Source organism: Leptodactylus fuscus, chromosome 5 (assembly GCF_031893055.1).
Source record: "Leptodactylus fuscus isolate aLepFus1 chromosome 5, aLepFus1.hap2, whole genome shotgun sequence".
Lineage (NCBI taxonomy): Eukaryota > Metazoa > Chordata > Amphibia > Anura > Leptodactylidae > Leptodactylus > Leptodactylus fuscus.
Window position 1 is genome coordinate 53,808,404 of NC_134269.1, and position 22,779 is coordinate 53,831,182.

At 43.4% G+C, this 22,779-nt stretch overlaps 1 protein-coding gene across 2 annotated transcripts in view; it reads right to left on the reverse strand.

The window, feature by feature from the left end:
• Nucleotides 1-16,237, reverse strand: part of ASB7 (ankyrin repeat and SOCS box containing 7) — a 41,110-nt gene extending 24,873 nt beyond the window's left edge. The window contains exons 1-4 of one of the 2 annotated variants that reach the window (XM_075273213.1): nucleotides 16,102-16,237; nucleotides 12,521-12,565; nucleotides 9,068-9,169; nucleotides 5,571-5,826 (exon numbers count right to left, since the gene is read on the reverse strand). In XM_075273213.1, the coding sequence (XP_075129314.1) occupies nucleotides 5,571-5,808 (238 nt within the window). In that variant the 5' untranslated portion in view covers nucleotides 5,809-5,826; nucleotides 9,068-9,169; nucleotides 12,521-12,565; nucleotides 16,102-16,237. The remainder of the gene's footprint in view (nucleotides 1-5,570; nucleotides 5,827-9,067; nucleotides 9,170-12,520; nucleotides 12,566-16,101) is intronic. The other variant, XM_075273214.1, reaches the window with a different exon arrangement.
• Between the last annotated feature and the right edge of the window lie 6,542 nt (nucleotides 16,238-22,779).

The following is a 22,779-nucleotide window of genomic DNA, read 5'->3' on the forward strand; positions in this document are numbered from 1 at the left end:
TATGGACCCCTTTAATATCACAGCTGATATGGACTGACCCCCCCCCCCCCCCTAGTAACAATCCTCTAGCTCTGTTCTCAGGGCAGGAATTCCACATAAAATTCTATTAGAATCATAGAGCACTAGACAGACTGTGTTATTCCAGGTTCACGGACAAGAAAACTTAAGAAGCCATGTAATAAATCTCCTATATTTATGACCAGAGCCCTCTGAATGTTTCCAATTACTGTTGGAATTAAAATACATGAGGACATCACTTTCACATCACAAACCACAAGCTAGTAAAAACAAGATCTTTGGCAACTAAATCAGAGAAATGGGGACATCAGCGAATTGACATCACAGTAACGTCAGGCTTATCCACCATATGGATTTGTTCATTATAATCTTCATATACAGATTACATGGAAAGTATTAATAGGGCTGTTATGGAGTCTTATATCAAAAAGCATTAAAATAGTTCAGATAGTGTAAGATCAAAGGGACAGTAACATGTCCGAGATATACATTGTAAGCCTTACTGATGTTAGAGTTAAGTCCTCCATCTTTGTATTTTGGCAGCCATCTTGTGCTCTTTCACATATAAACTGATTTTTCTGCTTAAGTCAAGGAGGCCCTTTGTTAGACTTTAAGGAATGTGATAATGAACGTTAATGCAGAGGTTGCTAATCATTATCTCTCAAGGGCCTCATTTTGAGAAGATACAGCTGACTTTGTATATCTCTTACCTCCTTTACATGATGTATGGACACATAACCAACAAAAGTATTAATCTTATGGTATATGAAGGTCACTTAGAGTGTATAGACACAGGGTCTATGGAACATGTCATCTTATCTCTTTTGCCATGATATATACATATAGACAGTCTGGGATGTTAGCTCACCCATAAGTATTTTTAATCCTTCTTTGTTTCATGGGAAAGTCCATCCCAGTTTGGAAAATTATAATAAGATGCAGATTATACCAGGCCTCAGCCAATAGTCATGTGCCAGGCTTGTCTTATATCTCTATAACCAATCGTGTTGTACCTGATTAGAATAGCCAAGCCAGCTCTTTGTCTGTAATGTATTTAAACTACCTTTTTCTCATAATAAAATCAGAACTCTTTTGATACACTACCATCTTGTGTCTTTAATCAGTTCTCCAGGCTTAAACCAAAATGGCTGCAGTCCATCTAGGCCTGTTAATTAATTATCTAATTTGGAACTCTGCAACATACTCTTATGAGGACACTTTAATGTCCCCAACACTGAGAACAAGGCACGAGTGCTGTGCAAAACAGTGGGGCTATATAAGCAACATGGAATGAAGTCTTTGTAATAGACTTGGTGCAAATCATGTCATGCATATTAGGACTATGGCTACATGACAACTTTGGCCATGCAATGTAATATAATGATAGTGAATGTGGTCATGATAACTTGAGGATCACAAAGCAATCACATTCACAGGCCACTCATTGTAAATTAGCAACGTGACAGGTTTTACCACCTTAGTAGACAGAAAAGAATAGATACGTTTCAGAGGTGTTTTTCTCCCCAGTCTGAATCTATCAGTGGGCCCCACTCTACACCTATCAATGAGACTGCCCATACCCTTGAATAGGACTGGGCATGTCTTTGTAACCACCCCTCCATTTAGACTAGGGAGAGAAAAACCCCTATTCTTGGGGACAAGTTGCTAAGGTAGGAAAACTCCTAATGTTGAGCAGTCATTGTCGCCAATGTCACGTGTTTGATCCACCTTCAGAATCATATCAATAAGGTGATGAGTGATATAGATGTAGAGCGCTGTATATTTCACTAGTTACAAATGATTCCTTAAAGAATTGGTGATATACTGCTAGGATAAGTGAGGGTGAGAGCACTACCTTCCATCTACAGTTTGGTGTTATAACGTTCCTTAATAATACTAACCACTGGGTTAGATAAAAATACTGAACCATCCACACCCTGAACCTCAGAAAAGGGGCTTGCAAGATTAGAAAGACTCTGCACCGTATCTAATATCGCACATCTACTACTCTGGTAGAGAAAAAAATGATACTGTGGATTGTCATATAGCCCTTTGCCGTGAATCAGTTTTGTGGGCGCCACTGCACACACTAGTTTATCCGACGAATGATGCAGTAACAAATTGTATCATGTGCTGCCATCTGCGGGCCATGAAGCAAAATGGCATCAAACTGAATCAGAATGTAATAACTGGAACAAAACACATACTTTAGCATCAAAGAAAATCAGACTACATAAAAAAAGTCTGTATTGTATGTCAGGCAATATTTATGAAATCACAGATTGCAGACTACGTCGCAGTGTCAGCCTCAAAAACGAACAATAAGTTGAGAAAGCACAACTTTTCATCAGGCATTTCTAGTTAAGAAAAACGAACACCCACGCTGTGTTGGGGGCCCCATCTTGTCCTATCTGTGGAATTGGGAACTTATTCTTGATATCTTCTTTAGAGAAGGTCTTGTCTGAGTGGTACCGGGTTCCCTCTACGTTGTATAAGCTAATAGTAATACCATCAATTTTCTCCATTTGCTGGAGATGTGACGCTGCAGAAGGGAACTTATTGCAGGGTTTTTTGGAGCTATCTGACTTTGCACTAATTCTAGAGAGAGGTCTCAGAATAGCCTTGCCCTTCAGGGATTACTCAGTTTAGATCCTGCTTGATCTGTGTGACGTTCTGATCAAGACCTACCGCCCATCTCATCAACATGAAAAGGTTGTGCATTCCAGCTCTGCGGAAGAATTGGGAACCCCCCCCCCTTCTCTGAAACTGTGGTGTTAGAGGGTTGAGGATATACAAGCAATGGAAGCCTTGACTTCTCAACTGTATAACTGTGATGAAGCCTTTTACAGGTTCTAGCATTGTCGGCTTGTTTACCAGGACTCACCTGAATATAAATCCATAATGATCTTACCTGGCATTATACAGTCTTATGTGTTGGTGGCTGCCTGATCTGCTGTCCCCATAACGTACCCCACCCCCCTTTCTTTCTCCAGTAGATCAGAACAACAGACACCACAATGTTAGTGTGAAGCCTAGGGTTAGTATGCCAGTAAATCACCACTATTGACATCTGACACAGGAGAACCTGATAAACAGGCATGAAGCCATAAACTCTGTTTCTCAGGATACACAGAGCCAGAAGCGGTGTCAGAGGTGATGTACACACGTTAGGGCAGTTCAGTTACCTGAAAATCAAGGTGGTAAATATTATTTCCCTATGTAAATTGACAGGTTAATGACACGCTCCCTGTGTCAGAATCCTGATCGTTTCCATACAGAGTATCATAAAGCGACACACTCGTGTATGCGGTGCATTCAGTAGCTCGGGTTGTCACACTGCATTAGCTCCATCCTGTACTGTGACAGAGAACTAAAATAACAAGATGTGTGTCACTTAAAGCCTTGAAACCAGCTCTCATATTGAGCAGCGTTTCACAAATGGAAAAGTGCCGTTTCTACATTTGGGCTGTTGCTAGGGAACAATGCGACACCATTAATGATCTCACAGGATGTTTCTGTGCGGAGGGGAATCGGAGGCATGGAGAAGATGTGATCCGAGTCTTCTCTGCCCGTCTAGGTTACTTATACCACTAACCCCTTAGTGACATCCACCACACATGTACACATGGCTATATGTGCAGCAGATCCCAGTTGTGTGCAGGAGCTAAAAAAATAAAATTGCACAATGAAAGAATTGCTTCTTTCTCGTGGTTCACCTCCAAAAAGGAGGAGTAAAAAGAGATCAAAAAGTTTTATGCACCCAAAGTGATTCCAACAAGAACTACAAGTCCTCACACAACTTGATAGACAGAAAAATGAAAGAACATTAAGAGGTTGTGCAGCTATGGACAATTATCCCCCTCGTCCCTCAGTGATAAGGAGTACGCGGGGGCTGAAAGTCCTAAAAAAGATGAATTGTGTTGGAGTGCCAATGTGCTTGTAGGATTCGCGCTCCATTTACTGCTATGGGTCTGCCAGACTCTAGCAGAGTATATAAATGAATGGTGAGCTGGTCACACTGCCACTCCATTAACAAGGAGGATTTAGGAGGATTTTCGGTCCCCTGATCACTGGAAGATCGGCAGATGGAGCCCTCAGTGACCGACACTTATCCCTTATCCACAGCACAGGAGATAAGTGGCCATTATGGCACAACCATCTTAATAGGTGATGAACTCTGGAGACACAAAACAAGTTACAAAAAACATCCTTTTATTTAGTACAAATAAAGTCATAAAAGCTAATATTTCATTTGAACCGTACAGTGAATGCAGTAAAAACCTAAAAAACAATGTGGGAAATGCAATTTTGTACCCTATTCTAGTCCATAAATATATATTTTTTAAGTTTTATTATACAGGATATGGTCCATTAAAGAAATTTTCCCTTCATGTTATTCCCTATCCCTACAATAGGTGATAACTTGCAGATCGGTAGGGGTCCAATTGATCAGGAGGATGGGGGAGGGAAGAAAGTCAGGCAGCACACGGACTGCTCCATTCATTTTAATAGGACGGATGGAGATAAGTGAAGTACAGCTCTTGGCTGTCTCTGTGCTGCCTGACCTCACCTCCAAGAGAATGGTGGAGTTTTGTCCCCCAATCTGAATGATCGGTTAGGGCCTGAATGGTTGGACGCACACAATTTGCTATCCATAGCTTGCCGAGATGAGAATACCCCTTTAAATGGCACTGTCAAAAATCTAATTTGTCCTTTAAAAAAACAAGCCATTATATGGTTATGTAAAAACAAAAACAGTGTTATAGATATCTGTTATAGGAGATCAAGAATTAATATATACAAACTGGAAAAAATAAAATAAAATGGGGTGCCTCCTAAAAGTGTACCAGTCACATGGAGAATACATTCCAGGTACATGGTATAGAGCAAAAGGAGATAAGCAGAGCTGTAAATATATTTTGTAGGAAGTGATTGGGTGTAATTCGTCATTTATAGCTTTTCCCTTTCTATGCTTAGAATCAGTCATCTTGTCAAGGGGGCGGTCCTCTTAGTGACTGACAGCCCTTCATGTATCAGGGTACATACAGAGACGGTTGTCCATCACTGACAGGAAGACCCTATCATCTTGGGATTGTGGTGTTCTTTTTAAAATGTAGCGTGCCCTGGGTGTGGAACTCTGGAGTGTTTTCCACTACAGGAATTGTAAGAAGCATAAAAACAAGTTACAAATTCATATAAAAGCCACCTAAAAAGCATTATGACTCGTGTTCCATTTACTGCTACGATGCTGCCAGGAATATAATCTCTAACAGAGTCCACTGCCCCATGGAAGTGAATGGAACGCAAGTACACTGGAACTCCATTCAAAAGGAGGACTTTCAGTCCCCCCCCCCCGCCCCCAGATCACTGGAGGAGCCGCAGATGGAGCCCCCAGTGATCACAGCACAGGAGATAAGTATCCATTACACAACTGCTGCTGCCCAATTACATATATAACAATACAATGAAAAAAAAATCTGGTTATGTGAAGGAAAACATATTGGGAAACTGCAGCATGCTCTGTATGAGGGAAAAAAAAAAATGTATCTCACCTCCATGTTCCAGGAATACTCTGACACATCTTTCTTTCCCTCTGGCTGCTGAGAAGTGCAGAAGAGTCCATCCATTGGTATCACGGCCATTCGGGGAGTAACCCTGTTCCAGCATAGTGCGGACAGTGTGGACATCGCCTACGGCCACCGCCCCCTGGATCCGCAATTCCTCCTGTAGCTCAGGATTCCTGCGGCAGTGATGATGTAGCATCCTCCACGCTCTGCTCTTCCTCCACATAGATTCAAGTGAAGTTACCTGAGGTCCCAAATATACAGGTTTACGTCTGCAGGCATCGTGACTGATTTCTTACGAGCAGTTGTGTGTTTGGAATCGTTTTTGACAATCGAGCAAAACTGAAAAATTGTGTGGGACTGAGATTCTGCTCTTATGTATGCGAAAAGCTGCACGTGACGTTTACTCTCCACATCGATCACAAACTGTGTTATTACCATATTTTCAGACTATAGGACTCAATGCACCAATAAACAGAAGTATTACACTAGCAAAAAAATATACTTTTATTGTACATATCGTATGGGTATCATTCATTAGATCTAGTACAGTATGCACATGTCCTGGCAGAACAGTACCTGCACAGATTTACTGTCCGTATGTACACACGTCAGGAAGATTTTATAGAAGATTGTATGGGAGATGTGACTGTTCAGTGAGCAGATAACATATAATGTATATACAGTAGACACTGCTTATACACAACTACACTGCCAAGACATATACTCCCAACTCAGCCCCTACTGTTTGTCTCCTTTTATAATTCACATTTGAGTTTGGCTTCAAAAACCTGAATGTGTGAATATACACAAACAGTTCTCAAAATCGTAAACATATGGATGTTTGCAAATTGGAGAAGGTAAGCTAATGGCTTGGTTTCACATGCGTTCACAAGTGAGAATGATAGATTTTACTTCTAAAGTTCAGTAAACCAACCAGCAGAAGCTGCCTCAGTGATTTAAGGGCACATTCAGAGCTTAGAGTAGATCATCAATATGAGATCGGGGTGGGGGTGGGGTTGGGGGAGGATGGAGGGGGGTAGTCTAACACAAAGAACCCACTTATTATATTACTGGAGCCACAGGGCCAGAAGTAAAGTGTATGGGGCCCTAAAATCACAGATCTGTACTCTGTGTAGTGACCATGCCAGGTTATCGCAGATCAGCTCCTATTCTATGGTCTAAAAAAAGCCCTTTAAGGCTGAGTCTCCACGTTGCAGAAACGCAGCTTTTTTTGTTGCAGATTTTGCTGCAGTTTGTTGAGCCAAAGCCAGGAGTGGATTGAGCATAAAGTAGAAGTATAAGAACTTCCTATATAATTCCCATTCAGTTTGTAGCCATTCATGGCTCTAGCTCAAAAAAACTCAGCAAAATAAACTACGTTCCCGCAACATGGGGCCTCATCCTTAGAAAGGAAAAGAATTTTAGAGGCTACTAACTGCTATATACAACATGCACACTGTGTAAAATAGTAAGAGCAAAGTGTAGCTACAACTTGGTGACATAGTTTTCAACAAAATTCAAATAAATAAGCAGGTGAATAGAATAAAAATGCTGTAAGGCCCGGTTCACATCTGCGTTGGGTATTCCGTTGGGAGAGTCCACTTGGAGACCCCCGAACAAAATATTGAATGCATTAAAAAGCATTTAACTTAGAAACCACATGGACCCCATAGACTATAATGGGGTGTGTGTGTGTTTTCTAGACGAATCATGCGGAGAGCAAAGTACTGCTTGCAAGTACTGCTGGGGAGTCCTCAAGTGGACTCCCTGAACGGAATACGGAACGCAGATGTGAACCAGGCCTAATATATAATTTTTTCCATTATCTTGTACTTTTCCTCTTTCCCCTTCCTCCTAAACAGACATTCATTGTGAAATCTCAGCTGATTCTGACTTTGTAAAGCAAGATGCAATTTTTTCTGAAAGGTGATCCTATCTATACTGGTAGCTTTTGTAAATTGAAGCCTTTTTCTAAATATATTGCTTTAGAAATTCTGCTTTGTTTGCCTGGTATGTGAATTGATTCCTGATTTACACAGCGTTGCTATAACCACGGACCTGGGAGATAGGACAAGTGACATCACTCACTCACTGCTCTTGCCGGCTTCAGCTAATTGTACTTTGCTGATAAAGACTAGTCTGTTATCTCTCTTAAGTTCACACACAGATAACTGAGCCTGGTCTCTACAAGAATCTGCATAATATCTGACATGCAGAAATGTTGTTTGTCCCATTCAGTAGGAGGGGGAGAGAAATACAGGAAGTGAGAAGCAGACACTGCATCCAGCCTGGCTGATACACAGAGATGGGAGAACCCCTTTAAATAGGTCTGGAATGTAGCCTAAATCCAAAGTTTAAGAATATCTAGATCTTGAATCATAAGACATCACAAATAATATTTGACACAAAGATACAGTATTTGCCTTCAGAATTTTGGTAACATATAATGTGAAATTAACCAATTTCTGACAAGCATAAAGGTTATATATTTATAGGAAATATTAACCTCTTTGGGGGCGTTCACACTACCGTTGGTGTCCGCTCAGCAGTGTCCATGGCTATTGTCTGTACAAGATTTTAGTAACGGACACTAGCTGGTCCGTTTGCAATTTCCACTCATTTCATTGGGATTTTATCTTGTGTCCTTTAGTGTCCGTTTACAACCATGTCCGCTTTTTCAAGCGGACAAAAAATTCCTACATGCAGGACTTTTCTGTCTGTTTGAAAAAATGGACAGCAAGGGTCCTTTTTTTATTTTTTTTTTTAAATAAATTTTTAAACATTGGAGGTCTATGGGCATCGGGCATATAATGGACAGTAACTGATAGCCAGTTGCAGATTTTGCTGTGGTTTTTTTTAGCCAAAGCCAGGAGTGGATAAGGTAGAATTGTAAGAATCTTCCTATATAAGTCCCCATTTCTTTTGTAGCCATTCTTGGCTTTGGCTGAAAAAACACAAGAAATCTGCAACATAAAAAGGTGTGTTTCCACAACATGGAGCCTAAGGGCGGGTTCACACCAGTTCCCAGTCTCCGGTTTAGGCAATCCGGCAGGTTTCAGTCTTCTGGACAGGGGACAGAAACCCAGCAGTCAGTTTTCAAACCCATTCACTTGAATTGTTTGCAAAGTGTCCACCCGAGAGCGTCGTCTTCCTCTCTGTGGCGAAACCATTTTTTTTAACTGGACACAAAGTAAGACATACAGGACTTTGTGTCCGGTTAAAAAAAAAGTTTTCGCCACGGAGAGGCGGAAGCTGCTCACGGGTGGACACTTTGCAAACAATTCAAGTGAATGGGTTTGAAAACTGACAGCTGGGTTTCCGTCCACTGTCCAGTTTCTCAGGGCAGAAGACGGAAACCCGCTGGATTGCCTAAAGCGGAGACCGGGCACTGGTGTAAACCCACCCTTATCCTCAAAGATGCGACTAGTTGACCAACAATTCTCAAACTATCCCCCCAACACCTTCATTAAGTATAGAAATACCTGTCTCTCAATGCTGTGACTATTTCTTTTTTGAGCAGTGGTGGCGTCTCTCCTGGCCTGAGGTATTGAACCACTTCATGTCCCTGGAGTAAATGCTTTCACCTGATGTAGAAAAGACATGGTTAAAAAAACCAAAACACTCTATTTGTTGCATTTTTACCTGCTGTGGACTACTTCACAAATAGTTGTTTTTCTTATTGTAAAATATGAAGCATTTTTTTTCCTACCACTTTTCACTCCTAGATCATGCTGCATCTAGCAAATAATAAACACCAAAAACACCTGTCAAAAGCTACGAATACCCTAAAACAACACCAAAACAACCACCCAAAGGCTGGAGACACACACATGGTGTTTTTGTTGTTATGCTGATGCTCATTCAACTGGTGCGAAGCCAGGAGTGGAGTCAGCAGGAAAGTGAAGTACAAACGCTTCCTTTATATTTCCCTTTCCTCTTGAATCCACTCTTGGCTTTGGTTCATAAAATGCAAAATCTACACCAAAAAACAACAAAAACAAGCCTCTCTCTAGACTTAGTCTACACAGTCATTGCGTTTTTTCCTGCAGTTTTCTTCCCTATTAAATCTATAAAGAAAATGCTTACTTTTCTGCAGCTAGAATTGACATGCTGTTTTTTGGGTTTTTGTTTTTCTTTTGCAAATTCATGGGTTTTTGAATAATCATCTTTTCCACAGCCTCGCAGTGGAAGGCTTTAGCCAGAATCTCATCAATTACGGTACCGTAAAATGCAGTGTTTTTTTCACTACATCTCCACAGCAGGCTAAAACGCTATGTTACTGCAAAGTAGGGTTTTAGCTTTTGCTGAGGTTTATTGAACCAAAGTCAGTAGTGTAGGAAGGGAAATGTCTAAGGGCTTCTTTTATATTTTCTATTCCTTTTCAAGCCACTCCTAACTTAAGCTAAAAAACAAGCAGCAAAGTCTGAAACAAAAAATGCTACAACATGGGGCCGTACCCTTACAGCGGTTACCATTTTTCCATAGACTTCTCTGTAGCAAAAAAGGTCTGTTTGACAAGTTTCAACTGCTATATAGTAAGTGAGGATTATATCCCAACTGGCCACCATGGATGGCAACACTGTCCTAGACATTTAGCAAATAATAAGAATGACAATGCTGGTGCCGATACTGATGTGCACCACAAGCACTGCCATTCTTGACCAGGACAATAAGGTGGAGTGGCTCGTATGTGCAAAATTTTCCTCAAGGTATATAGGTGATGGTATAAGATGTTATGCCTCTCTGCCATAGTTTTGGTTTTTCTCATGAAAAGACCTCTAGTACATATACCATCTGTGAGTCAAAAATGATGAGAGCGGCTTCAATTATGCCAAATTCACAAGCATGACCAATGTGTAATACATTTTCCATGCAGTGTCCACTGGCTGCCATTTCTGCCAACCAAATCAACTAGGACAGGAGTGAGAGGATCATTTGATCATCTTGAGGCAACTGTATTCTAATAGGGGAGACAACCCCTTTATATGTACAACAGGATGTGGAAAATTTAGGACTCATGCACACATACATTGAAGAAAAAAAAAACAGATGTGAAAAATGGATACAAAGTCCAATTCTTATCTGTGGAGCATCTACTTTTCTGGATTTCAGTCTGTTAAAACAGACAGCCAAAAAAATAGACATGTGAATAGCTTCATTGTAATCAATGTGTTTTTACAAGTGACCACCCAAGGATGTTTTCCATTGTTGTGTGCACAAGGCCTTACCATTGAAAATATTTTCTATAGTGGATTTAAATAAATATATATATACAGTCCTATGAAAAAGTTTGGGCACCCCTATTAATCTTAATCATTTTTAGTTCTAAATATTTTGGTATTTGCAACAGCCATTTCAGTTTGATATATCTAATAACTGATGGACACAGTAATATTTCAGGATTGAAATGAGGTTTATTGTACTAACAGAAAATGCGCAATATGCATTAAACCAAAATTTGACCGGTGCAAAAGTATGGGCACCCTTATCATTTTATTGATTTGAATACTCCTAACTACTTTTTACTGACTTACTGAAGCACAAAATTGGTTTTGTAACCTCAGTGAGCTTTGAACTTCATAGCCAGGTGTATCCAATCATGAGAAAAGGTATTTAAGGTGGCCAATTGCAAGTTGTTCTACTATTTGAATCTCCTCTGAAGAGTGGCATCATGGGCTACTCAAAACAACTCTCAAATGATCTGAAAACAAAGATTGTTCAACATAGTTGTTCAGCGGAAGGATACAAAAAGCTGTCTAAGAGATTTAACCTGTCAGTTTCCACTGTGAGGAACATAGTAAGGAAATGGAAGACCACAGAGACAGTTCTTGTTAAGCCCAGAAGTGGCAGGCCAAGAAAAATATCAGAAAGGCAGAGAAGAAGAATTGTGAGAACAGTCAAGGACAATCCACAGACCACCTCCAAAGAGCTGCAGCATCATCTTGCTGCAGATGGTGTCACTGTGCATCGGTCAACTATACAGCGCACTTTGCACAAATAGAAGCTGTATGGGAGAGTGATGAGAAAGAAGCCGTACGCCACAAATAGAGTTGCCTGAGGTATGAAAAAGCACATTTGGACAAGGCAGCTTCATTTTGGAAACAAAAATTGAGTTGTTTGGTTATAAAAAAAGGCGTTATGCACGGCGTCCAAAAAGAAACAGCATTCCAAGAAAAACACATGCTACCCACTGTAAAATTTGGTGGAGGTTCCATCATGCTTTGGGGCTGTGTGGCCAATGCCGGCATCGGGAATCTTGTTAAAGTTGAGGGTCGCATGGATTCCACTCAGTATCAGCAGATTCTTGAGAATAATGTTCAAGAATCAGTGACGAAGTTGAAGTTACGCCGGGGATGGATATTTCAGCAAGACAATGATCCAAAACACCGCTCCAAATCCTCAGGCATTCATGCAGAGGAACAATTACAATGTTCTGGAATGGCCATCCCAGTCCCCAGACCTGAATATCATTGAACATCTGTGGGATGATTTGAAGCGGGCTGTCCATGCTCGGCGACCATCTAACTTAACTGAACTTGAATTGTTTGTCCAAAATACCTTTATCCAGGATCCAGGAACTGATTAAAAGCTACAGGAAGCGACTAGAGGCTGTTATCTTTGCAAAAGGAGGATGTACTAAATATTAATGTCACTTTTCTGTTGAGGTGCCCATACTTTTGCACCGGTCAAATTTTGGTTTAATGCATATTGCGCATTTTCTGTTAGTACAATAAACCTCATTTCAATCCTGAAATATTACTGTGTCCATCAGTTATTAGATATATCAAACTGAAATGGCTGTTGCAAATACCAAAATATTTAGAACTAAAAATGATTAAGATTAATAGGGGTGCCCAAACTTTTTCATAGGACTGTATATATATATATATATATATACACACACACATTTAATTATAGAAAAGAAGTAGCCTTACCTCTGGTCTTTTCCTTTCACTTCGACAATCTGACTGATAGAAAACCTATAACATAATGCAGAAATGGGGAACATAATGAGAACACAAAAAGGAGTTTTAACAACCAGACCAAATATCCTATTTCTAAATGTATACATCCAACTTATATTAAACCCAGGGGAAATAATGTATATGGTAATAATCTATAATTCTCAACTATAGATATTAGTATGCTGGTGTATAGCAATTTTATGTCCTGGAAACAAGGCAATGGGATCCATTAGAATGAAGTATAAAACTGATCAAAACATATTCATTATGGATCTGGTACCCCTGATGACCATGTCACAGATGACTAAATAACTAAATTATTGACTATTTGATATACAATCTGAATAAAGGTCAAAAGCATCATATGGACAGATTCTCCCACACTATTTTAGTGCATCCTTTATGGTTTTGTTTTATTCACAGTCGGGAGTCGAAGATCATCTTTTAGTAATAGCATTACATTTCTAATACATATACATAGATGGGGAGTGCTTTCCAAAATGGCAGATTTATACACCTTTAGGCCAGGTTTGTAGGGATAAAGTCGCAACAGATTACACTAGGTTAATACTTGCAGAATGGTCCCCATTGTTTTGGTCTGTCAGAGGACCAGAACAACGGACCAGTAAATTAGCAGACACAAACGGAGACTCTGAAGCAAATGTGAACGCAGCCTTAGGCGGTAACCCACTGCCATGTACAGTACCTTTAACTAAATGTCATCCACATGCTGCATTAAAAATGGGATTCTCATCCACCCATTCCATCGTGAATCCCATCTACACATTGCAGAAAAATAAACGCAGTGGAAACACTGCGATTTCCAAACTCGTTGCACTTTGGAAATCGCAGAATGTCCATTATACCTACAGGGAAACACCCACAGTTTACCTATAGATATAACTGAAGCAGAAAAATCAGCAGAGGAAAACTCTGAGGACTTTCTATGAATAGTGCTGCAGGAAAACACACTCCATTTCCGCCATGGTTTTTCCCACTGTGCTTTATGGCTCCAGCCAGCTACTTGGAGCCTTACCATAATGGGGTTTTCCCATCCCAATTTCTTATTATTATACTGATGTACCTGAAGGCTTCTGTAACAGCTGATCTCTGAGGGGTACCGTTGTCAGACCTCCACAGATGACAAACTGATGACCTAACCTGTGGACTATGAATAAACACTTTGGAGTCAGGGAACACCCTAAGATCCAGGGTTCCCACTGCTTTATGCTTTTCAGTGTCGAGTACAGGGAATACCCTATTTTCGGCAGTTTTTGCACTGGTGGCAACATACAGAGAACTTCAAAGATGATTTTTCCTGATGGAAAATCAGCAGAGAAGCAGTCCAATGAAATCCTGCCTTAAAGAGACTTGTCACAAGGTCTTAGAAGCTCGATGATATACCTCATCTGTCACCCCCAGCATTTTGGTATTTTGTTTTTCCAAATCCATTCAATAAACCCTCAAGTCTTTATGCAAATTAGGGTATATTTGCCAAGTTGGTGGTAAGAGCCAATTCAGACAAGAAACTGAGGAAAGTCACAGAAATTATTAGACAAATCTGCTATGTGTGAATTTAATTGTAGAAAAGTAGGGTCAACAAATCAGACACGAAGAAGATAGCTGCTGGCACCGAAAATGTATTCATATTTATTGACAGTTTCCCTGCCTGGCAGCTAAAAAAACATCCACCCAAATTCTACAGTATGGAGTTCACCCTGGTAGGAGTACCAGAATCTTTACCATAATGGCAATGCCTACTAGGCTGAAATGTTTCACAGGTAAAAAACAAAACTCAAAAGTTTGTCTTTTGCCTCCTGCTTGGAACTTCCATTCTTGGGGTGAGGTCACACATCAGATTTGCTGCAGAAATTTCTCTAAATGGAAATTAGTTAACTTGAATGGGGATGTTTTAGCAGCAAACACACAGATATTTGAAAGCCAAATTTAGATAAATGAAGCCTGGTTCACATCTGCGTTCAGGGAGTCTGCTCGGGGACATCCCAAATGGAAACCTATATGCATTAAAGAGTGGTTACCTTCAGGAAAACCTGCAGACCCCATACACTATAATGGGGTCCATGTGGTTTCCACATGAAATATACAGAGAGAAAAGCGCTGCTTGCAGGATTTTCATCTCTGCATTTTTAAAGCAGAATGAGGAATGGAATCCCTGAGCGCTAGTCTGACTCCAGCCTTAAACTCATCACACATTTTCAGTAGGATGCCGGTACTAGACAACCCACAGCTGACATGCTCGGGAGAAAAAATAATTGTCTTGTGTTCTGGGTTATATGCTCGGTCTCCTGTGCAGCTACATGGGTTTCAATCTTTGCAATGCAACTGCAGGAATAACCGAACTGCTGTGTGTTTCAAACTCACAGCACAATACACATATTGTGCTCCAAGCTTTTTTTCTGCAATGTGTAAATGACATTTGTTTAAATCCCATCCACTACTCGTATACTGTACTTCACAGCAGGTTAACCACAAGTGGCCTTAGCCTCAGAAAGGAAAAAGATATAATTAGCAAAAAGGGGGACAGATCTCAGATACAAGCAAACCCCACTGCAAAGAATACATGATATTAAGCTTAGTCACAGTTTTTGATGAACACACTGGAGCTGTTCTCATAAACTACTCTAAAAGTGGTAAATCCTATTTACATTGCAACAGCGCCAAATGAGCACATATTAATTACCATACGCACGAAATCCCTTAGGCAGTATTCATACGTGGCAGATTCGTTACAGACATCTCTATTCTTCTGCACTGGGCTGCAAAATCTGTGCACACGTTGCAGAAACAACCCCATTCAGAAGCATAACACAACAAATCTGTCATGTGTGAATTCACACTTATATTTACTGCAAGATTTGTAGTGAACAGAACTGTAATATAGATCTGAATCACTGGTGAAGGCCTACTTATAAGGAGAGTACGGACTAAAATGGTGTTAATTAACCATTTATTTGATAAAAATGACAAGGATCTCTTATGCATCTATACAGATCCTATTGTGTGTACACAAATCTAATCCAACTTCTTACTTATATTGGCAATTACTTCTACATCTGTGAGGGAAGGGGGCGCTGTATATATGGTCAGATCAGGCAAATGAAATATGTAGCAACACAATAACATGGTGTGGACGATAGGGCAGCTGATCATACTACACACCTTATATGAGCAAGCATATGGGCTCTGACTAGCTAGAAGAATGATGGAGCAATAGCTGATCTGCAGGCTATGTGAGCAGAGAGCACTGGGTATTGTTTGCAGCTCATACAATGGCCCCTGCGATGATAAAGTGGATTTACACGGTGGAACAAGCCAGGCAGACATGGCAGCACTATATCCAGCCTATAGAGGTGGACGTCAGCCGCACACGGCCACAGACACGGCCTGTACTGGGCACTTGGTGCTGGCTATGCGGGGCACAGCTGGCCATTGTTGCAGAGTAGTGGCTGCAGGGAACGGGCACTGGGTGTGAGGGCCTGACTGGGAAGTGGTGAGTGCAGGAAGGGCTTACTGAACAGAAACACACTCACCCCCGGGACACACCACTGCCCAGCGCCTCACACCGTTCTGTACTTCCCGGGGCCTGCCCCATAACCCTCCGCGTTAACGGGAAGCAGGCACTGAGAATCTCTCCACCACAGCCAATCAGAACACAGCACCGTAAACCGAGGCTGGAACGCTGCAAAAAGGAAAAACTGCGCCTGCGCTAATACAAAGGGACGTCAAGCGGCGCGGGCCGGATTCCACTGTGATTGGCTAAGGAAGTCTTAAAAACCCCGCCCCGATCCCCTCGGAGTCCCTAGTGGTTGCCAGGCAACAGCGGCCAGCTGCTGTAGGCGGCAGTTACCTCTGTACGCAGGCGCTGTAGCCCCAAAGACTCTAACGACTACATTTCCCGACGTGCTTTGCGCACATTTTGAAAACGCTGAGTTGTAGTTTACAAACAGCTCTGTTAACAGTCGGCTGAGCAGCCATGTTGTATACTGAAAGGATTAAAACACACATACAAAACTATGATGCAGAATGGAATGCTGTACACAAGCTTCTGTTGGGGCAGTGTGCAAGCTCAGGGTGGCCCTGCCAGGTGGGCCCCCAGCTCACTACAGCATGGAACATGGACACTGGTTGTATTCCATACAGCTTTGCCCAGCCCCATTGACAAAATAATGTCCTGTAGCAGCACTTCATGCTGTATGATGTCCCATAGTGGTCCCTCCACCACACAGTATAATGTCCAATAGTGAACCCTCCACACAGTATAATGTCCCATAGCGAACCCTCCACACAGTATAATGTCCCATAGTGACCCCTCCACACAGTATAATGTCCCATAGTGAACCCTCCACACAGTATAATGTCCCATAGTGGTCCCTCCACCACACAGTATAATGTCCAATAGTGAACCCTCCACACAGTATAATGTCCCATAGCGAACCCTCCACACAGTATAATGTCCCATAGTGACCCCTCCACACAGTATAATGTCCCATAGCGAACTCTCCACACAGTATAATGTCCCATAGTGACCCCTCCACACAGTATAATGTCCCATAGTGAACCCTCCACACAGTATAATGTCCAATAGTGAACCCTCCACACAGTATAATGTCCCATAGTGGTCCCTCCACCACACAGTATAATGTCCCATAGTGAACCCTCCACACAGTATAATGTCCCATAGTGACCCCTCCACACAGTATAATGTCCCATAGCGAACCCTCCACACAGTATAATGTCCAATAGTGACCTCTCCACACAGTATAATGTCCCATAGTGAACCCTCCACACAGTATAATGTCCCATAGTGAACCCTCCACACAGTATAATGTCCCATAGTGAACCCTCCACACAGTATAATGTCCCATAGTGGTCCCTCCACCACACAGTATAATGTCCCATAGTGGTCCCTCCACCACACAGTATAATGTCCCATAGTGAACCCTCCACACAGTATAATGTCCCATAGTGAACCCTCCACACAGTATAATGTCCCATAGTGAACCCTCCACACAGTATAATGTCCCATAGTGAACCCTCCACACAGTATAATGTCCCATAGTGAACCCTCCACACAGTATAATGTCCCATAGTGAACCCTCCACACAGTATAATGTCCAATAGTGAACCCTCCACACAGTATAATGTCCCATAGTGGTCCCTCCACCACACAGTATAATGTCCCATAGTGAACCCTCCACACAGTATAATGTCCCATAGTGAACCCTCCACACAGTATAATGTCCAATAGTGAACCCTCCACACAGTATAATGTCCCATAGTGGTCCCTCCACCACACAGTATAATGTCCCATAGTGAACCCTCCACACAGTATAATGTCCCATAGTGAACCCTCCACACAGTATAATGTCCAATAGTGAACCCTCCACACAGTATAATGTCCCATAGTGGTCCCTCCACCACACAGTATAATGTCCAATAGTGAACCCTCCACACAGTATAATGTCCCATAGTGAACCCTCCACACAGTATAATGTCCAATAGTGAACCCTCCACACAGTATAATGTCCCATAGTGGTCCCTCCACCACACAGTATAATGTCCCATAGTGAACCCTCCACACAGTATAATGTCCCATAGTGAACCCTCCACACAGTATAATGTCCCATAGTGAACCCTCCACACAGTATAATGTCCCATAGTGAACCCTCCACACAGTATAATGTCCAATAGTGAACCCTCCACACAGTATAATGTCCCATAGTGGTCCCTCCACCACACAGTATAATGTCCCATAATGAACCCTCCACACAGTATAATGTCCCATAGTGAACCCTCCACACAGTATAATGTCCCATAGTGAACCCTCCACACAGTATAATGTCCCATAGCGAACCCTCCACACAGTATAATGTCCCATAGTGAACCCTCCACACAGTATAATGTCCAATAGTGACCTCTCCACACAGTATAATGTCCCATAGTGACACCTCCACACAGTATAATGTCCAATAGTGACCTCTCCACACAGTATAATGTCCCATAGTGACCCCTCCACACAGTATAATGTCCCATAGCGAACCCTCCACACAGTATAATGTCCCATAGTGAACCCTCCACACAGTATAATGTCCCATAGTGAACCCTCCACACAGTATAATGTCCAATAGTGAACCCTCCACACAGTATAATGTCCCATAGTGGTCCCTCCACCACACAGTATAATGTCCCATAGTGAACCCTCCACACAGTATAATGTCCCATAGCGAACCCTCCACACAGTATAATGTCCCATAGTGAACCCTCCACACAGTATAATGTCCAATAGTGACCTCTCCACACAGTATAATGTCCCATAGTGACACCTCCACACAGTATAATGTCTAATAGTGACCTCTCCACACAGTATAATGTCCCATAGTGACCCCTCCACACAGTATAATGTCCCATAGTGACCCCTCCACACAGTATAATGTCCAATAGTGACCTCTCCACACAGTATAATGTCCCATAGTGACACCTCCACACAGTATAATATCTAATAGTGACCTCTCCACACAGTATAATGTCCCATAGTGACCCCTCCACACAGTATAATGTCCCATAGTGACCCCTCCACACAGTATAATGTCCAATAGTGACCCCTCCACACAGTATAATGTCCCATAGTGACACCTCCACACAGTATAATGTCTAATAGTGACCTCTCCACACAGTATAATGTCCCATAGTGACCCCTCCACACAGTATAATGTCCCATAGTGACCTCTCCACACAGTATAATGTCCCATAGTGACCCCTCCACACAGTATAATGTCCAATAGTGACCCCTCCACACAGTATAATGTCCAATAGTGAACCCTCCACACAGTACAATGTCCAATAGTGAACCCTCCACACAGTACAATGTCCAATAGTGAACCCTCCACACAGTACAATGTCCAATAGTGACCCCTCCACACAGTATAATGTCCCATAGTGACCTCTCCACACAGTATAATGTCCAATAGCGGTCTCTCCACACAGTATAATGTCCCATAGTGACCTCTCCACACAGTATAATGTCCCATAGCGGCCTCTCCACACAGTATAATGTCCAATAGTGGCCCCTCCACACAGTATAATGTCCCATAGTGACCTCTCCACACAGTATAATGTCCAATAGCGGTCTCTCCACACAGTATAATGTCCAATAGTGACCTCTCCACACAGTATAATGTCCCATAGTGACCTCTCCACACAGTATAATGTCCCATAGTGGACCCTCCACACAGTATAATGTCCAATAGTGGCCCCTCCACACAGTATAATCTCCCATAGTGGACCCTTCACACAGTATAATGTCCCATAGCGGTCTCTCCACACAGTATAATGTCCCATAGTGACCCCGACACACAGTATCATACCTCCCCACCGTCCCGATTTCCGCGGGACATTCATGATTTCGGTGACGTGTCCCGCGGTCCCGGTTCGAGGGAGGTACCGTATTTTTCGGACTATAAGACGCACCTAGGTTTTAGAGGAGGAAAATAGGGAAAAAAAATTTGAAGCAAAAAATTGTAAAATATTTAATATATGGGAGTTGTAGTTTTGCAACAGCTGCAAGGCCATATTGACAGGTGACCCTGCAGCTGTACGGGGACGCATAGAGTGTTTTTTTGTTTTTTTTTGCGGGACCAGATGTACTTTTTAGTTATACCATTTTGGGGAATATCTATTGCTTAGATCACCTTGTATTGAAAAAAAACCCGGCGGTTTAGCAATTGTGATTTTGACGTTCACCGTACAGGAAAACTATTAGTAGACCGGGCATTTTCGGACACAGGGATACCTAATGTGTATGTGTTTGACATATGATTTTCTACTGTTATATATATTCTAAGGAAAGGAGGTTTAGAACTTTTATTTATTTCATTTTTTTATTATATATGCAGTCATTTGATTGCAGTCACTGTATTGCCGTCTATGGGACATTCTGTATATTAGTATTACGGCTGGTCATAGACTAGCCGCAATACTAATATAGCAGTGACAGGCCTGGGAGCCTTCATTAGGCTCCCGGCTGTCACCCGAACAGGTCGGCTCCTGCGATATCGCCGCGCAGGAGCCGGACTGCAACTTTACAGGTATGGGGCCGGTGGGAACCGGCCCCGGGAGAGAAGGGGCCGCCAATACAGACCCGGCATCCGCTGTACTAGAGAGGCGGATGCCGGCAAGGGATAGACGCCGGCACAGGTGCCAGGGCCTGAGACATCGCTACGCTCCTCTGCCCTGCATGAAGCCAGCGGCGGGGGGACGGAGGAGCGGAATAGCATCGCCCCTGCCGCTGCTGGCTTCATGCAGGGCAGAGGAGCGCAGCGATGTCTCAGGCCCCGGCACCTGTGTCGGCGTCTATCCCTCGTCGGCATCCGCCTCTCTATTACAGCGGATGCCACATTCGGACTATAAGACACACCCTTCTTTTCCCCCCAAAGTTGGGGGGAAAAAAGTGCGTCTTATAGTCTGAAAAATACGGTATGTCCCGATTTCAACTCAGATCTGCGAGAGGACGGCATGAAACTGGGGCAGATGAAAGAGGAGACGGCATGACTCTGGGGGCAGATGAAGGAGGGGACGGCATGACACTGGGGGCAGATGAAGGAGGGGACGGCATGACACTGGGGGCAGATGAAGGAGGGAACAGCATGACTCTGGGGGCAGATGAAGGAGGGGACAGCATGACACTGGAGGCAGATGAAGGAGGGGACGGCATGACACTGGGGGCAGATGAAGGAGGGCACGGCATGACACTGGGGGCAGATGAAAGAGGGGACGGCATGACACTGGGGGCAGAGAAGTGGGGCATGAATCTGGGGGCAGAGATGGGGGGCATGAATCTGGGGGCAGAGATGGAGGGGACATGAATCTGGGGGCAGAGATGAGGGGACATGATTCTGGGGGCAGAGATGGGGGGACATGAATCTGGGGGCAGAGATGGGGGGGCATGAATCTGGGGCAGAGATGGGGGACATGAATCTGGGGGCAGAGATGGGGGACATGAATCTGGGGGCAGAGATGGGGGGCATTAATCTGGGGACAGAGATGGGGGGACATGAAACTGGGGGCAGAGATGGGGGGGACATGAAACTGGGGCAGAGATGGGTGGCATGAATCTGGGGTAGAGGTGGGGGACATGAATCTGGGACAGAGATGAAGGGGGCATGAATCTGGGGGCAGAGATGTGGGGACATGAATCTGGGGGCAGAGATGGCGGGACATGAATCTGTGGGCAGAGAAGGAGGGGACATGAATCTGGGGGCAGAGATGGGGGTATGAATCTGGGGGCAGAGATGGGGGGACATGAATCTGGGGGCAGAGATGGAGGGGACATGAATCTGGGGGCAGAGATGGAGGGGACATGAATCTGGGGGCAGAGATGGGGGGACATGAATCTGGGGGCAGAGATGGAGGGGGGACATGAAACTGGGGGCAGAGATGTCCCCCCATCTCTGCCCCCAGATTCATGTCCCCCATCTCTGCCCCCAGATTCATGTCCCCTCCATCTCTGCCCCCAGATTCATGTCCCCTCCATCTCTGCCCCCAGATTCATGCCCCCCCATCTCTGCCCCCAGATTCATGTCCCCTCCATCTCTGCCCCCAGATTCATGTCCCCTCCATCTCTGCCCCCAGATTCATGCCCCCCCATCTCTGCCCCCAGATTCATGTCCCCTCCATCTCTGCCCCCAGATTCATGTCCTCCCATCTCTGCATCCTTTTTCTGCAACATGCCGTTGGAAGAAAAAAAAACACTAGCGGTCTCCATAGACCACCATTGTGAGGGGGCGGATTATGATGTGGATTCCGCGCCATAATCTGCCCCCTCTGTGCCCGTGTGAACTAGCCCTAACTAGTACCAATTATGAACAACAATTTGTCTTACAAATATGAAGCCCTCAGTTATAGGTGGGGAGACAATAATGAAAATCAAAAAATGACAGCGACAGGAAGGGGTTAAATGAAGAAGCGCGCGGTAGGTGGTCTGGGCAGAGAAGGGGGCTCTGTAGTTCTCAGCCCACAACCTGTCACTGCTCTGGGGCAGCATCACTATTGCTATACTGGACACATCTCCTTATTACTTCCATCCACGTTATTAACCCCTGCCCTGATAGTTCACCACGACCCTCATCACTCTGCCAAATCTGCCAGCTCCCTCCTGTGCCACCTGATTGGCTAAGACGTCTAACAAGCCCCGCCCACTCCCATAGACGCTA